Below are 17641 nucleotides of genomic sequence, written 5' to 3'. Positions count from 1 at the left end.
AGGCTGATATGGACAGCAACTCAGAGTTGGCACAGATGAAGCAACTGCTGAATCGACGCGTTGAAGAAATCATGGAAGTGTGCTGCAAGTTCCGAAGTTCTCTTGAGTGCTACAGTTACTTATATGTGGATAGCAGGAAGGAGTGCATGAGTCAGTTCCTTCGATATAGTCGTCTTCTGACCAGCAGTGAGTTGGGTTCTGACTCAGAAGTTCCAAAAAAGGAACCAACACTGGATGACTTCAAAGAGCAGGTTGACAAGTACGTGCCATACACTTGACTAGTATTTTATTAGCTCTTACATAGAACATTTGTAATGGTGTAGGTCAACACAAGGGCTACCACAAACACATTTGTTTTCAGGCCTCCGGGTCACCTTAACCCTGTGTTTACACAAGGGTTTAATGCATAATGCAATGATAGATTAGAATTTTCTTAGCAACCATTGGCTTTTCTCTGCTTTAGGTACGAGAAGATCTACAATAAGGTGCAGGCGTTGCAACCTTTGCATGTGTTCCAAGGATGGATGCAGGTGGATGCACGTCATATGAAGAGTTCTCTGCTCAACATTATTAAAAGATGGAGCTTCATGTTCAAACAGCACCTAATAGATCGTGTAACCAACAGGTGAGGTGTTTCCACTCAATGTCTGGCACATGTTCACATGTATCTGCCAGGGAAGAGAAATGGAAATGAGTTTCCACTGTGCATTTTCTGATGATTCATAAGCTAAAAGCATGTCTGACTTTCCATGTATAAATGGGATTTTTTTTTTCCATCTTCAGTCTCTCAGATCTACAAGAGTTCATCAAAAAAACAGATGAAGGCTTGGGCCAGAAAGTTGAGGAGGGTGACTATGATGGTCTGGTGGGTGTAATGGGTCACCTGCTGGCTGTGAAAGATAGACAAAAAGCCACTGACACAATGTTTGAGCCACTGAAGCAAACCATAGCTCTGCTTTGGACCTATAAACAAGAGTTACCCGATGAAGTTCATGTCCAGTTGGAGGTTAGTAGAAATAAGTTCAGAATACTGAATTAAAAGATACAAAAAATCACAACATTTTGTCAATTAGACCTTTTTTTTGGGTATACAACGCTTCTCGCATTCTAAGTGCCCAGTATTTTGTCTGTCTTCAGGAGTTGCCAGAAAAGTGGCTCAACGTGAAAAAAAAGGCATTGCAGGTCAAACAACAGGTTGCGCCTCTACAGGAGAGTGAAGTGACAAGCCTGCGTAAAAAGTGTGCTTCATTCGACGTCCAGCAGCACACATTCAGAGAGCGCTTCCGCAACACAGGATTCTTCAGGTAAAATTAATCTATATTTAATCTCTATAGTTGCAACCGATGCAGAAAATGTTTAATATAACTCCACTCTTTCCAAATAAATCATTGAATTATGTTTGTTCTGATACAGATTTGATTGTCCGGAGTCCATGGAGTTGTTGAATGATTTCCATGAGCAAATAAAGGAACAGGAAGGAATCATGGCTTCACTGGTGGAATCTGCTAGTCTGTTTGAGATTAATCTTAATGAGTACAAACAACTTAAACAGTGCAGGTAACTGGGAACTGACCATACCATTAATATAATTCTTCAAGGCCAACTCTATTGCATTGCCATTTCAGTAGGTCCTTCTATAGTAGTCTGTGAAGGTTCTCAGTCATCCAGGTCATGATTATCATAGTGGTTTGATAGCAAGTCAACTAGACTGTGTTTTTTGACTTTCGCTTCCGAACCACTTGGACTTCTATTGTAGTCTTACTTTTTCCAAAAACACCAGCAGACAACGTAGTTATTTGGTGACAAGGTAGCAACTCACATATTTCACTGTTAAGCAAGTACTTAGCTCGGCCATATAGAGGAGACTATAGTACTATGTGATCCTCTCTTACCAAATGTATGTATCTAATATATGAACACTATTTAAAATAAAACCATTATGAATTAGTAGAAATTAGTTGATTCACTGACAAACAACATGTAAAACGGAAAGTTTAGATTTTTTAAACGATAGTATTTTTAACTTTGAGTGATTACAGAGGCAAAAATCTCACTTTGAGAGTGTGAGAACTATTTGACAAACCAATAGAATTACTGATGACCATTTACAGTAAGTGACTCCAAAGTTCCCCCTTTTATTGATTGTTTTTTTCATCCACTAGACGGGAAGTTGTCATACTAAAAGAAGTATGGGATATGATAACCGTGGTGGATTCTACCATGAATGCATGGATGCAAACCCGCTGGAGAGAAATCAATGTGGAGGACATGGAAATGGAGTGTAAAAACTTCTCAAAGGATATACGTGGTTTGGATAAGGAGGTAAGAAAAAAGTCAGAGATCCTAAACGAAAGTGTTAATACATCCATAGGTTTGAAAATATATTTTTATTCAAGAAGTGAAAAACTTGGTGGTGATGAATAACTATAGACATTGCATTTAATTGGAACTTTTCTTCATGTAGAGCCGAGCTTGGGATGCCTTCACAGGTTTAGACAGCAGGGTGAAGAACCTCCTTATTTCACTGCGTGCAGTCGGAGAGCTTCAGAATCCAGCCATAAGACCGAGACATTGGCAGGATCTCATGGACGCCACCGGAGTCACCTTCAGTATGGATAAGGTTAGAAATGCTCGACAGACTTATTGTTGGCTTCTTTGTAAAATATGTTTGTGTGTAATTCAGAAGTTCTTTCAGTGACATTCATTTATTTTGGTTAATACAAATAAGTTTGTACTTGTTGTAGTATTAACATGCTCAATAAATTATCAATCTAGTTCTGGAACAGGTGACATGAGGGACTGTTTTCAATGCTGTTGGTTGTTTTAGGATACTACTTTGGCTGACCTGCTGCAGCTCAACCTCCACAACTTTGAGGAGGAGGTGAGAGGGATTGTGGACAAGTCGGTCAAAGAAATGGGCATGGAAAAAGTTCTCATCGCTTTGGACTCCACATGGACAAGTATGACGCAGTTTTCATTTGTTTTGCACATAGAACACAGTCGCAGTTGGTTATGGATACAAATAATTCCCTGTTGGTTATTATGATTAGTAAAAGTATTAAACACGTCTTGCTGCTCTTAAATAATAAATCAAATTTCAGATATGGAGTTCAAGTATGAGCCACACGAGCGTACAAGATTGTCTCTACTTCGATTTGACGAGGAACTTATTGAAACACTGGAGGAGAACCAGGTTCAACTCCAGAATATCACAGCTTCTAAGTACATTGGTCCATTTGAAGAGAGATTGACAACTTGGCAGACTAAGTTGTCAATTGCCGACTCAGTCATCTCCATCTGGTTCGAGGTGCAAAGAACGTGGACTCACCTTGAGAGCATCTTCATTGGATCAGAGGACATCCGCACACAATTGCCTGAGGTGAGCAATGATTAATTTATATCCACATCTATGTTTACTTTTATACACATAAAGACATAAAAAAGTCCTTAATTTGACTTTTGTGCTGCTACTGGGTAAGTCCGATGTGTTTCATTAGTTCCAACTCAAAACTTTCATAGGCATCCCCATATAAACTTTTTTTTAAATAATTGACTCTACAACTCTTATGGATTCCTTGTGTGTACTTTTTCTCTGCAGGACTCAAAGTGTTTTGAAGGCATTGATACATGTTTTAAAGGGTTGGCAACAGATATGGAAGAGACACCAAATGTTCTGATAGCTACCAACAAACCTGGTCTCTTTGATATACTGGATGACATCCAGAACAGGTATGATCTGGCAAAGACAAATGGTTCCTACACAGCAAGTTTTAAAAAGTGTACAGTTGGAGATATATCAGAGTTCAAACCATAAATGTATAATATTTTTCATTTCAGTCTTGCAAAGTGTGAAAAAGCCCTTGCAGAATATTTGGATACAAAGCGTCTGGCCTTCCCCAGGTTTTACTTTATTTCCTCGGCTGATCTCTTGGACATCATGTCCAATGGAACCAACCCACATCAGGTGATCCGATCTATGAGTTAGCTGAAATAATCTTGACCACAATCAAACCTTATATGTTATCAACATGGCACCAGAGTAGAACACAGCAAGATGATTATAGCACAATAATTATTTCTAATATACATTTATTGAATTAGGAATACGAGTAAAAGATTTACCGAACGGTAACGGCAGTCTGGGTCTGAACTTGCGGTTGCAGAATTTTTCTCAATATGTTTATTGTGTGTTTCCAGGTCCAAAAACATCTGTCGAAACTGTTTGACAACATGTTAAAGATGAAATTCGGAGAAGATGGAAATGGAAACCTTACTAAGGATGGTCTGGGCATGTACAGTAGAGAAGAGGAGTATGTCCCATTTGACAAGATTTGTGACTGCACTGGCCAGGTAAAATAACCCATTGATACAAGTAAAGGCATACATGTCACTATGAAACATACATTGCCCTTTGTTTGATGGTTTTAAAAACTCATCAATGCAACATTTTACTAACTTACTAACAACTTAGGTTGAGGCATGGCTGAATCGGGTCATGAACAGAATGCGTGCAACTGTTCGCCATGAAATGACAGATGGAGTGGTGGCATATGAGGACAAGCCTCGAGAGCAATGGCTTTTTGACTATCCAGCACAGGTAGGACCACAACAACAAAAATATGATGAGAAAATAAGAAACCGCTATAAACACAACATTGCTTTAAGATTTTAATAAATAACACAGTTTCTTAACATGTTTTCTAATTCAGGTTGCTTTGACCTGTACTCAAGTTTGGTGGACCACAGATGTAGGAATGGCTTTTGCTCGTCTGGAGGAGGGTTTTGAAAATGCCATGAAGCAGTATTATAAGAAGCAGATAACCCAGCTAAATACCCTTATTGGTCTCCTAATTGGTGAACTCACACCAGGTGACCGTCAGAAGGTCATGACTATCTGTACCATAGATGTCCATGCCAGAGATGTGGTAGCCAAGATGATATTACAGAAGGTAAGTTGTAACTTTAGAGAAAATAGGTAAATAGTAAAGTATAATAAGAAAACAGCTATGTTTAAATACAAATGTGTGAAAAATAACCCTCATTAAAATGTATTATCTACACTCTTCTTAAGTTGGACAATTCTCAAGCTTTCCTGTGGCTTTCCCAATTGAGACACCGGTGGTGTGAAAAGGGCAAGCATTGTTATACAAACATCTGTGATGCTGAGTTCCTCTACTGCTACGAATACCTGGGCAATACACCTCGTTTGGTCATCACCCCCTTAACAGACAGGTACAGATGAGAAACTTATTATTATCTTGATAGTTAGTGATGGGTTGTGAGGCCTCATGGTACAGCATTAGTTGTTTGATACTGTATTATTATGCAGTGTTTTAATTTCAAAAGGCCAATAGATGGCACTCTCTGCATTATAATGTTTGGCTCTGATCTACTAACTCTGAAACATGGTATAATGTTTTAACCGAGAGTGACATCTTGTGATACAACAACAAACAACTGATGGTGTATCAACCCATCACTACTGATAAAATATGACCTAAACCTGGCCACCTTTCGTTGTTCAGATGGTCTTTCTAAATAACCACGAATAAAAGTCTTGTATAGTCTGAGGATTAAGTTGTTTAAAGACATAACTCTAGACTAAACTTTTCCTGTTGTGCCTATTTTTTTTGTCCCTAATTCAGATGCTACATCACGCTGACTCAGTCACTTCACTTGACCATGAGTGGTGCTCCAGCAGGGCCTGCTGGAACAGGCAAGACGGAGACTACCAAAGATCTTGGACGAGCACTTGGGATCATGGTCTATGTGTTTAACTGCTCTGAACAAATGGATTACAAGGTGAATATATTCTGATTTATGTTTTCAATTTACATTTTTGATGATTAATTTAAAGACAAAAGTGTGACTTGGGTTAAAAAGCGATGTTCTGTTGACCTTCGTCTCTGTCTCTTCAACAGTCCTGTGGCAATATCTACAAGGGTTTGGCTCAGACCGGTGCCTGGGGATGTTTTGACGAATTCAACAGGATCTCAGTGGAGGTCTTGTCTGTGGTGGCTGTGCAGGTAAACACTATCTGAAATCATCACTTTCTCACTGGCAATAATTGGGACTGGATAAATTGTGCCATTATTTTGGTTGTTATTAAAGACATGCATAGTTTGAAAAATGTTTCATTTTATTACTAAACCATTCAAACATAAATAAAACAGTTATAAAGCATTGTGCTTTGCGTGTGTTAGTTGTCTTATCAATACATGTGTGCAGGTGAAAAGCATCCAAGATGCTGTTCGGGATAAGAAGAAAAGGTTTAATTTCATGGGAGAGGATGTGGCTCTTGTGACCTCAGTTGGCATCTTCATCACCATGAATCCTGGCTATGCTGGCAGAACAGAACTCCCTGAGAACCTCAAGGCTTTGTTCAGGTTTGTGTTCAAAAGAATAATACGATTATAAAAAGGTCATTGTATTTCTTTTGCCCTACAGACCGTGTGCCATGGTCGTGCCGGATTTTGAGTTGATTTGTGAAATTATGCTGGTGGCTGAGGGTTTCCTTACCGCCCGCGTCCTAGCTCGGAAGTTTATCACACTCTATACACTGTGCAAAGAGTTGCTGTCCAAACAGGTACATGATCACCTAATTACTTTGTTATAAACATGAAAAGGTATACAGGGTATATCCAAAACAAAATAAAGTGCAATCTGAGTTAAAAAAAAAAAAAATGACCAAAGGTTTTTTCTTTCCTCCCTTTTTTGCCACAGGACCACTACGATTGGGGTCTTCGTGCCATCAAATCTGTGCTTGTAGTGGCTGGCTCCCTTAAAAGAGGAGATCCCGGTAGAGCAGAGGACCAAGTGCTCATGAGAGCGCTGAGAGATTTCAACATCCCAAAAATTGTGACAGACGACATGCCTGTCTTCATGGGTCTCATTGGGGACTTGTTTCCTGCTGTTGACGTACCCAGAAAAAGAGACCTCGACCTTGAGGAGACAGTCAAGAAGTCGGTGGTGGAACTGAAACTACAGGCTGACGACAACTTTGTCCTCAAGGTCTGATGTTATTTAGATTCTATCAAGTGAACATTTTGTTTTTTAATACCTGTTGAGTTACAATGAAATGTGGCTTTTAAATTTGACCTACATTGAATTAACATTGTTTTTTTCCAGGTGGTTCAATTGGAGGAGCTTCTGGCTGTGCGCCACTCTGTCTTCGTGATTGGTAATGCTGGAACGGGAAAGAGTCAAGTTTGGAAGTCCCTCCAAAAGACATACAGGAACATGGGACGTAAAGCGATGTGGGTCGACTTAAACCCAAAGGCCGTAACAAACGATGAACTGTTTGGAATTATTAATCCAGCAACAAGAGAGTGGAAAGATGGTAATTTTCTGCAATGAAAAAGGTTTGACAATCATAGTTTGTAGAATAATGATTCAATCCTCTGTTCTAAAAGGCCTGTTCTCCTGTATCATGCGTGACACGGCAAATGTCACTCACAACGGGCCGAAGTGGATTGTGTTGGATGGAGACATTGATCCGATGTGGATTGAATCTCTCAACACAGTCATGGATGATAACAAGGTGCGACAGGTTCTGTTTTATAGTATGAATACATCAGAGGTGGAGAGAAAATAAGTACAAATTACTAGTTATTGTATTTAACAATTTAAATATTTTGGTTAAATGTTTTGTTAGTACTTGATAACTCTACGACACTAAATATGTAATCATCTCAATGTTAGTCCAAAGTGTTCTATTATATTTTGAGCCCATTATTTTTAATAATAGTTGGTTGGGATTCAACACTGTTAACATAATAGACGTCTTTTTGTTAGGTTCTGACTTTGGCCAGCAATGAGCGAATCCCTTTGAATCCTACAATGAGATTGGTGTTTGAGATCAGTCATCTGCGCACTGCCACACCTGCCACGGTGTCACGAGCAGGTAATTTACTTCCTCACGTCACTTGTTACTTGACTGACAAAAACTTCACCGAGATGTAAATTATTTGCTTCTTCTCCTGAAGGCATCCTGTACATTAACCCAGCTGACCTTGGCTGGAACCCGCCCGTTTCCAGCTGGATTGACAAGAGGGAGGTGCAATCAGAAAAGGCTATTCTGACCATTCTGTTCGATAAGTACCTCCCCTCCACCTTGGATGCCCTGCGGTCTAGGTGAAGTAGCTTTATAGCTCTTAAAGTGTATTGCTGGACAACTGTGAGATTGGAGTTAATTGGGGTTGTCTGTGCCTAGGTTCAAGATGATTGTCCCAATTCCAGAACAGAGTATGGTGCAGATGCTGTGTTACTTACTGGAGTGTCTGCTGACACCAGAACACACTCCCCCTGACTCCCCCAAGGATATTTATGAACTTTATTTTGTCTTTGCCACTATCTGGGCATTTGGGGGAGCGCTGTTTCAAGACCAGGTCTGCTGATGACACTTTACAATGAAGTTTTTTGTAAAGTGTTTTTGCTTAAAGCTTTCCATGTATGTGTGTTATTGTAGCTTATCGACTACAGGGTAGAATTCAGCAAGTGGTGGGTGGCAACATTCAAAGGCCTGAAGTTTCCAAACCAGGGCACCATTTTTGACTATTACATTGACCCTGAGACCAAGAAGTTTGAACCCTGGTCTAAGATGGTTCCTAAGTTTGAGATGGATTCTGACATGCCACTACAGGTAAAATGCAACAGACCACATAAGAAATTAGTAAATTTTATTTTGCATTGAATAAATTGTTTAAAAAGGAGTTGTTATCTACATTTAACCAACTTTTAATTTGAATTAAAATTAGAGATATATTTGTTGATAGAGAGTAAATTTGATATCTGATTTTTTTTAATGTCAATTTCCGTCATAGGCATGTCTAGTCCACACAACTGAAACCATCCGAGTCCGCTACTTCATGGACCGCCTGTTAGAATTACAGCGACCCGTCATGTTAGTTGGAAATGCCGGTACAGGGAAGTCTGTTCTGGTTGGAAACAAACTCGGTGCGCTGGACCAAGAGAAATACATGATCAAAAATGTTCCATTCAACTTCTACACAACATCTCTGATGCTTCAAGGTAGGTTACTGATCAAACACTTTTTTTAGAACAGCTTTACCCTTTAGTCCAAAAGAATCCCCTTTAAACTGCATAAAAACAAAACTTAAATTCCCCATGAAATTGACAGTACAGTTAGATCGGTGTCCAATCTTTTTTAAGTGACCAATAGGAGGCTTGGAATAGTATATGTAAATTGAACTCAACTGCCAATGGTGCAGTAAGCTCCACCCCCACCATCATTATACGATTTACTTGCCGCACAGCTCTGGAGGTGTGGCTTCAGGGAAAAGTCTGAAGAAATGGGGTTGTCGTTAATTTAAAATATAGCTTGCTTGAACGGTTTTCCACTTCACCTATCCAACCTTAAATGATGGTTTTATGTTATGGTCACACAAAGTGTGTAATTGTAAGTAAGTAAGTAATAGTTATTTGTAAAGTGCCTTTCTAGACCAGGGTCACAAAGTGCTTGAACAATGAAAAGCGATACACATTTAAAAATAACTATACATTTAAAGACTCTAAAAGGCATAAAGTGTTTTCACTCAGCCATTGTTTGATTTCTAGCAAACAATTGACTAAGCTGTTCAGCCTCTGGGGCTCTTTGATCTGGGGGTTGGATCAAATGAGCAGTAGAGCTGGATGTCATCAGCAAAAATGTGATAAGAAACATCAGGAAATATCTGAATGATTAAACCCAAGGGAATCAAGTACAGCTAAAATAATAAAGGACCCAATACAGAACCTTGAGGGATTCCACACAACAGATCGGCTGAGACCTTATTTGATTGGGTGACACACTGAAACTGCGTCTGAAAAGGCATGACAAGAACGATTGTACACAGTCTTGTCAGCAAGACCTTGTGATCAACTGTGTTACTTATTTAGTAACGTTCTAAGTATTTAAAGTAATATAGTTTATCTGCTTCTTGACTCTTTATTAACCAAACCCTATTCTGTGTTTTAGTGTGGAATGGGATGACCATTGTAATTGCATCTGAATAATAACAATAATAATAACAATAATAAAAACAGGCTTGTTTTCTTTATAAATCAGATTGCCTTTCACTTAGTCTGTCCTAAAAATTAATGCTTGGTCTATGCCTCTTCTCTATAGCAATTTTGGAGAAGCCCCTGGAAAAGAAAGCTGGACGCAACTATGGACCGCCAGGAACCAGAAAACTCATTTACTTTGTTGACGACATGAACATGCCTGAAGTGGATGAATATTACACAGTACAGCCTCACACACTCCTCCGCCAACACATGGACTACAGCCACTGGTACAATATTATTCAGATATGTTTTTATTATTGTGTTTGATTAATTGAGACCTTACTGACATGATATGGATAAGTAAAGTTAGCAGCTTTATAGCAAAAGCCCCCCTACAATATAAAGAAGATGATACAAAAGTTTCTCTCTTTTATAGTTTTTTGTGCTGTGATACTCTGTTTAAAAGGATGACTTATCAAGATTTGTCTTTATTTATTCATGCGGTTTACTGGCTTGAACACAATAAGGCTGTTCTCTTTTTCACTTGTCCATTCTGTTTCTAGGTACGACCGCTATAAGCTCAGTCTGAAGAACATATACAGTGTTCAATACGTGTCCTGTATGAACCCAACAGCTGGCAGCTTCACAATCAATCCCCGTCTACAGGTAAACTTCTTTCATTATCTTTTGCATATTTTGAGTTGTTTTTCAACTGATATGAACTGGAAACTTCCTATCAGGGGTCTTGAAATATTGCCAATTCCACCTCCACTTAAACTTCTCTCCACAGCGCCATTTCTCTGTCTTTGCCCTGTCATTTCCTGGCCAAGAGGCCCTCGCTACAATCTACACCTCAATCTTGGAACAGCACCTGAAGTATGATTGTTTTCCTCCTGCCTTGCAAAAGAGTGGCCCTAACGTGGTGCAGTTAGCCCTGTCAATACACCAGAAGATTTCGACTATGTTCCTTCCAACTGCAGTCAAATTCCACTATGTCTTCACCCTGCGAGATCTCTCCAACATATTCCAGGTGAATCCATTGTTATTTTGCAATCTGCAATGTCTAGATTCCTTGGTTGATTTCACTATGTGTTAAAGTAAATCATCAATATTTTCTTTAATTCTCAGGGCATTCTCTTCTGTACTGCCGATTGTCTGAAAACACCTCAGGACCTATTAAAAGTCTACCTGCACGAGTCCAACCGTGTATACAGGGACCATATGGTTGATGAAATGGACTTTGAAACCTTTGACAAACTGCAGGTTGACACAGTGAAAAAGTTTTATGAGGTGCGTGAAGATACTATTTCAATTTATAAATGGGCAGCTGTGAGATAATAAAGCATTTTAACCCTTGTGTTATCTCTGGGTCAAGGTGAGCCGAAGGCCTGAAAACAAACGTGTTTAAGGTATCCCTTATGTTGCCTCTGGTTGAAGGTTAACAACCTCTGTGGCATCCAGAAATAGAGAGAGACAAAACAAGAGATACCTCAAACACATTTCTTCTGAGTAACCTTGACCTGGATTTTGCATTACTTTTAAAAGCAGTTTATAACAACAGGTGGCCACTTAAGTATTAATCTTGCTAACGTTTCACCCTTTATTTCTGTTAAATAATTTAAATTGTTACTTTACAAATAATTGGAATGGATCAAGACCTCAAAGGTCTTTGGGAGGGCTGTGTATTGAGATTTGGTTCTTTTGTAGAACAAAGTTAAATGCTTTGTTGGTACTAGAAGTATTGAAACATGCTTTGTCTTTACTGTACAAAGGGAGTGAACTTGATCAGATAAACTTCTATCCTCTTCAGCACTGGAAGTGAATTGTTATACATTTGCTGTAAGAAAACAGCTTGGAGTGGAAATTTACCAAAGCTAAAACATTTACTTAAGATGTGTACAATATATACACTTTTTTAAATTATTGATCTTATAAAGTTGGAATCAGAAAAAAAGTATTGTTAAGGAACTTGTATTAAAGTGAAGGTATCATATCCTTATTGGTATCAAAAAATGTACCTTCAGTTTGTGAGATTGCTCAAATCTTTTTTTTTTTAATACGATGACATGAATCCTGAATAACATAATTTATATTACCCCCACCCCCCTTATTCCTAGAACATCGATGAAACTTTGGCGGAGGTCAAGAAGATGAACGTGTACTGCCACTTTGCTCAGGGACTCGGAGATGCCAAATACCTCCCTGTGGATAGTTGGGAAAGTCTTAATAAAAACTTGCTGGAGGTGCTGGAAGCCTACAATGAGGTCAATGCTATAATAAACCTTGTGCTGTTTGAGGACGCCATGGCACACATGTAAGGAATCTGGTATCTCGATATCTTAGCTATAGTTTAGAAATTTCTCTTGAGTTTCTTCTTTGATAAACATGAACAAAAGGTGTTTCGTATGAAAATTAATTGTAGTCTAATAATCACAAAGATGAGCAAATTGGGCTGTTTCTATTTATGCTATGTATGTTTATATCCTCCTTTTTTATACACTCTATATTTCTATCTGTACTAGGCACACACTTTACTAGCCAATTATCTGATATTATATTACTGATCAATGGCAAATCATCATATATTAAATTGACCTTTCATATATATTGACCTTCTACCTACAGATGCCGTATTAATCGAATACTGGAGTCTCCTCGAGGCAATGCACTCTTGGTAGGGGTAGGTGGCAGCGGTAAACAGAGCCTTACACGAATGGCTGCCTTCATCTCCAGTTTGGAGGTCTTCCAAATAACATTGAGAAAAGGATATGGTATCCCAGACCTCAAGGTGAGTTCAGTATCACCAATTGTCATTCAAGATGCCTTGTCAGATCATAGTGTAAAACCTGTGACGTTAAACTGCCTAACTTTCTTGTTGAAAATCTAACCAATGGTCGGTTGCCTCTGACCTATTGCATTTCTCTCTCTTTCTCTGTGGATCAGACCGACATTGGTGCCCTCTATGTTAAGGCTGGCTTAAAGAATATTGGGACTGTATTTCTGGTGACTGATGCTCAAGTGGCAGAAGAGAAGTTCTTGGTTTTAGTAAATGACCTTCTGGCTACAGGTACAAACGGACAACAAATCTTTAACCTTGAATTATCTGTTTAAGTCACTTAAATATATACCGAACATTTGACAAAGAAATAAGATTTTGGGTTAATATATGTGTCATCTTATTAATATTTAAGTATATAAATTGCATTGAACTAAACTCGTAAAACTTAGTCACATAAGTTTCTCTAAGAACTTCTCATCATACGTCATTCTACGTTGACATGAACGTTCATAAGACTGGGACAAGATATATAAAAACATTTACTGTAATACCTTTTTTGAACATTTCAGGAGAGATTCCTGATTTGTTCCCCGATGATGACGTGGATAAAATGATCAACGGGGTCAGGTCAGAAGTTAGAGGAGCAGGAATCATCGACACAAATGAAAATTGCTGGAAGTTCTTTATCGATCGGGTTCGCAGACAGCTAAAGGTGATTGTCTCAAACTAAGAAGCAAGTGGTAAAAGTTTACCATCTTAATTGTATTGTTTTGTGTGCCTTATAATGTGATTTCCAGTATGACTGCAACGATGTAGACTGTTGATACTCTAGCCTTCTGTTAGCACAATTTTGTAGGTTGTATTTTCCTGAATGTTTAAAAAAGTACCTCAGCAATAATTAAAATGTGTGTAACTGTTGTCTCCACCCTACTACTGAAAAGCAGTTTGGTAGTTACACTGTGGAATTTAGGGTAAACATAACATGAACATTCACAGTGTGGTTCTGTATACGCAGGTGGCTCTATGTTTCTCTCCAGTTGGAAGTACACTAAGAGTTCGAAGTAGAAAGTTCCCTGCAGTGGTCAACTGTGCAACACTAGATTGGTTCCATGAGTGGCCAAAAGATGCTCTGGAGTCTGTCAGCTTTCAATTTTTACAGGAAGTAGAAACTATTGCGGTAAGAGAATAATATGGTTACCTGATATGTTGCAGCGCTACTCCAGAAAGAAACTCTGAACAGTGACATTCGTTCATCAAATATATTTTAAGAATTGTCTCTTTTCTGCAGCCTGAATTGAAGGATTCAGTCAGTAAATTCATGGCATACGTCCACACAACTGTCAATCAGATGTCTAAGGCCTACCTGGTGAATGACCGTCGCTACAACTACACCACCCCTAAGTCTTTTCTAGAGCAGATCAAGCTGTATCGTAGTCTGTTGGATCGGAAGAGTAGAGAGCTCACAAGCAATGTGGAGCGTCTAGAGAATGGATTGCAGAAGCTTAACAGCACCACAGCTCAGGTAAGAGCCTTTTCAGCCTCTGACTCTAATTCAAGAGAAAAAAAAATAAATACGTTTATCCTCTGATAGGTGGATGACCTCAAAGCCAAACTGGCTGCTCAAGAGGTAGAACTCAAGACGAAGAATGAAGACGCTGACAAGTTGATCCAGGTAAGATCCTTCACTCTGACTGACATTATATTGGGAAGAATATTCCTAATGGACTGAAGAAGCTTCCTGAAGCAGTATCTTCATCTTAAGAACGACGTGCTTTCCAATTAAAAAATATGAGGTTTTAGTGCAACAGTTTTTCAAAGCAAGCGACATACACACTTGTTTTCGTCTCGGATAAGAAACCAAGTTTTAAAGATATTAATGTTTATACCCTGTAGGTTGTTGGAGTTGAAACAGACAAGGTGTCCAAGAAGAAGGCAGTGGCTGACGATGAGGAGAGGAAGGTGGGAGAATTTGCCATTGTGGTGACTGGCAAACGGAAAGAGTGTGAGAGAGATTTGGCTAAAGCCGAACCGGCTTTGGAAGCTGCACAAAAAGCCCTGGACACTCTTGATAAGGTAACCTGTGATTATTAATTGGGAAAACGTTATAATTTATCAACTATCCCTGATGCAAGCTGTTAAGGTGTTGACACTGGTTGATACTGATAATTTCCCCCTTGTTGTCACTTCCACTTAAGAACAACTTGACGGAGTTAAAATCTTTTGGATCACCGGTGGTTGCAGTTACCAACGTCACAGCAGCCGTCATGGTACTGATGGCACCAAAGGGCAAAGTTCCCAAGGATCGCAGTTGGAAAGCTGCCAAGATCATGATGGCCAAAGTAGATGCTTTTCTGGACCAGTTAAAAAACTTCGACAAAGAGAACATTCCAGATACGTGCCTGAAAGCAATTGACCCGTACTTGGCTGTGAGTTATTGTTCACATGGTGTCACTTAAAACTCAACACTTGCTTTAATAAATCAATATTTGCAGGATGCAGAATTCAATCCTGAGATTATAAAGGCCAAATCAGGTGCAGCAGCAGGGTTGTGCTCCTGGGTCATCAACATCGTCACCTTCTATAATGTGTTCTGCGAAGTGGAGCCCAAGCGTCAGGCTCTGGCCAAAGCCAACTCCGAGTATGCAGCTGCACAAGAAAAGCTAGCTGGAATCAAGAGCAAGATTCATGTAAGTGGCACATTATGATTCTTGCCTTCTAGCTTTCCCTTTGCTTTAATTAACATGTCTTGTTTTGTGCTTCTATGATGTTTTCATCTGATCAGCGCCTTAATGAAAATTTGGCCAAGCTCACCGCCAAATTTGAGAAAGCTACTTCAGACAAGCTGAAGTGCCAGCAAGAAGCAGAAGAAACCGAGGGCACGATTTCCCTTGCCAATCGCCTGGTAAGGAGGACGAATTAAACACAGAATTACACCTTCTTTTTTTTTAATTCCAACATACATCAACAACACTAACTTGAGGAAAGAAAACAAGAGTCATTGTGTTAAGTATGCTAGGACCTTATTATAATTGGGAGCAATTGACAGGAAATAAATTCAGATAATAAGAAGACAGAAGTCATGGTTACTTAGGACTAGTTAAAATATCTTAATAAGTAGGTTTTTATCCATTTTCTTTCATAGCTATATTCAAATTTCCAATTCAAAAATCTACTTAAATTAATATATATATATTTGAATTATCAAGTTATTTCGGTGTTTTACAGTACATTTACACATAAGTCAGTCATACTTTCATGTTTTGAATAGAAGCTGTCACTTTGAAAGTGTAGAATAATGTTGGAAGAAAACAACACAATAAATGACCTTACTGCAGGTAAACATAAACAATGCCATCTGTAAAACAGACATAATAATGACTTCAATATTATTTTATATGTTCAATTTTATCGCAAATATAATTCATGAGGTCACTAACGATGATCTTGTCCTTTAGGTCGGTGGTCTGGCGTCAGAGAATGTCCGATGGGCCGATGCTGTCAACAATTTCAGGAAGCAAGAGAGGACTATGTGTGGTGATGTGCTCTTGATCACTGCCTTCATCTCTTACTTGGGTTACTTTACAAAAGCCTACAGGCTGCAGCTCCTGGACCAAATGTGGAGGCCCTATCTGAGTCAACTCGAGGTGGGAAAATACAGACTGTAGATAACTTTACTGCTGGTGTACACAACCAACAATGACAATTTCAACATAACTGGTTAAAACCGAATATAAACTTTAATTTGTGTCAGAGGTAAGGTATCAGCAGGCCAAGCTTTTATGTGCACAGCAATAATGTACTCTGGTTATAGGAATAAATTATGTTTTCTGGTCAAGGCATAAATAAGACAATTAAAAAATGAAGGGATTCATAAACGTCATAAAACTCAGAACTATGATCTGAGTTTTATGATTAACAACAGAACTGATATATCAACATGACTTGAGTAATTCAAATAGTAAGTGGATTCAAATATTGGATAGTTAATAATGTTTTCTTTTCTTTTTCATTTACACGTATAATAACAGCCTCACAAGAAACCTTTGTGTGTAATATTCTCTTAAAAAAACAAGCAGTGATGCTAATAAATGGGTTAAGATTATTTCTACAATGGAATTTGAATTTAAGGCGCAAAAATTGTGTTTCTGACTTCACCTTGTTTCAGAAAAGAGCAACACAAATTATGAAATTATTTTTTTTACTTCATGTAAATTTGTTTACAAAACAAGATAAAGGCTCTTGATGTATCAGTTTCTGGTTTTATCATTCTGGTAATTTCAAAATAGCCTCTTAGTATTTTATATGGAAACTTTATCTGAATCTAATATATATATATATACATCTACATCTACATCTGCATCTACATATACGCATACGGAGGTCAAAACGCTTGAGTCTTTACTACTTCAGTCATGATTAATAAAATTTAAAAAAAAAATAATTGCAGAAATATGAAATAAAATATTTTGGACAAACAGAATGTTGGGTTTAAGGTTTTGTTTGGTTGGATTATTTAAATCTAGACAAAGCAGTTGTGAATGACCTCACTTTTTTTTTTTTAAAGGTTCCTATACCAGTCACTGATGACTTGGATCCTCTGACGATGCTGACGGATGATGCAGATATTGCAGCCTGGCAGAATGAAGGGCTGCCGGCTGACAGGATGTCCACTGAGAATGCCACCATTCTCACTTCCTGTGAGCGGTGGCCGCTGATGGTGGACCCCCAACTTCAGGGCATCAAGTGGATCAAACAAAGATACAGTGAGAATCTGCAAGTCATCCGGATGGATCAGAAAGGGTAAGTTGACTCTTGGTCAATAGGTGAAATTAAACATTTATAAATATGTCTGTTTTC

General features: G+C 38.6%; 1 protein-coding gene across 1 annotated transcript in view; it reads left to right on the top strand.

Annotated features, from left to right (window-relative positions):
- dnah9 (dynein, axonemal, heavy chain 9) overlaps nucleotides 1-17641 on the top strand; it is a 29305-nt gene that overhangs the window by 6479 nt on the left and 5185 nt on the right. The window contains exons 18-61 of the mRNA XM_087794593.1: nucleotides 3-259; nucleotides 464-625; nucleotides 784-1006; nucleotides 1138-1304; nucleotides 1414-1557; nucleotides 2163-2322; nucleotides 2465-2620; nucleotides 2828-2960; nucleotides 3102-3379; nucleotides 3599-3729; nucleotides 3838-3964; nucleotides 4198-4350; nucleotides 4472-4597; nucleotides 4710-4949; nucleotides 5072-5232; nucleotides 5646-5802; nucleotides 5922-6026; nucleotides 6229-6386; nucleotides 6448-6586; nucleotides 6724-7011; nucleotides 7129-7339; nucleotides 7413-7540; nucleotides 7795-7903; nucleotides 7986-8133; nucleotides 8213-8387; nucleotides 8468-8641; nucleotides 8823-9030; nucleotides 10127-10292; nucleotides 10569-10671; nucleotides 10796-11035; nucleotides 11134-11295; nucleotides 12123-12319; nucleotides 12631-12793; nucleotides 12949-13072; nucleotides 13354-13496; nucleotides 13800-13961; nucleotides 14073-14306; nucleotides 14376-14456; nucleotides 14678-14857; nucleotides 14980-15210; nucleotides 15277-15471; nucleotides 15567-15686; nucleotides 16240-16428; nucleotides 17349-17584. Of these exons, the coding sequence (XP_087650719.1) occupies nucleotides 3-259; nucleotides 464-625; nucleotides 784-1006; nucleotides 1138-1304; nucleotides 1414-1557; nucleotides 2163-2322; nucleotides 2465-2620; nucleotides 2828-2960; nucleotides 3102-3379; nucleotides 3599-3729; nucleotides 3838-3964; nucleotides 4198-4350; nucleotides 4472-4597; nucleotides 4710-4949; nucleotides 5072-5232; nucleotides 5646-5802; nucleotides 5922-6026; nucleotides 6229-6386; nucleotides 6448-6586; nucleotides 6724-7011; nucleotides 7129-7339; nucleotides 7413-7540; nucleotides 7795-7903; nucleotides 7986-8133; nucleotides 8213-8387; nucleotides 8468-8641; nucleotides 8823-9030; nucleotides 10127-10292; nucleotides 10569-10671; nucleotides 10796-11035; nucleotides 11134-11295; nucleotides 12123-12319; nucleotides 12631-12793; nucleotides 12949-13072; nucleotides 13354-13496; nucleotides 13800-13961; nucleotides 14073-14306; nucleotides 14376-14456; nucleotides 14678-14857; nucleotides 14980-15210; nucleotides 15277-15471; nucleotides 15567-15686; nucleotides 16240-16428; nucleotides 17349-17584 (7544 nt within the window). The remainder of the gene's footprint in view (nucleotides 1-2; nucleotides 260-463; nucleotides 626-783; nucleotides 1007-1137; nucleotides 1305-1413; nucleotides 1558-2162; nucleotides 2323-2464; nucleotides 2621-2827; nucleotides 2961-3101; nucleotides 3380-3598; nucleotides 3730-3837; nucleotides 3965-4197; nucleotides 4351-4471; nucleotides 4598-4709; nucleotides 4950-5071; nucleotides 5233-5645; nucleotides 5803-5921; nucleotides 6027-6228; nucleotides 6387-6447; nucleotides 6587-6723; nucleotides 7012-7128; nucleotides 7340-7412; nucleotides 7541-7794; nucleotides 7904-7985; nucleotides 8134-8212; nucleotides 8388-8467; nucleotides 8642-8822; nucleotides 9031-10126; nucleotides 10293-10568; nucleotides 10672-10795; nucleotides 11036-11133; nucleotides 11296-12122; nucleotides 12320-12630; nucleotides 12794-12948; nucleotides 13073-13353; nucleotides 13497-13799; nucleotides 13962-14072; nucleotides 14307-14375; nucleotides 14457-14677; nucleotides 14858-14979; nucleotides 15211-15276; nucleotides 15472-15566; nucleotides 15687-16239; nucleotides 16429-17348; nucleotides 17585-17641) is intronic.

The sequence above is a fragment of the Callionymus lyra genome, chromosome 6 (genome assembly GCF_982586985.1).
Source record: "Callionymus lyra chromosome 6, fCalLyr1.hap1.1, whole genome shotgun sequence".
Lineage (NCBI taxonomy): Eukaryota > Metazoa > Chordata > Actinopteri > Syngnathiformes > Callionymidae > Callionymus > Callionymus lyra.
The sequence above is the reverse complement of the archived record's forward strand: the minus strand, read 5'-3'. Positions and strand labels throughout refer to the sequence as shown.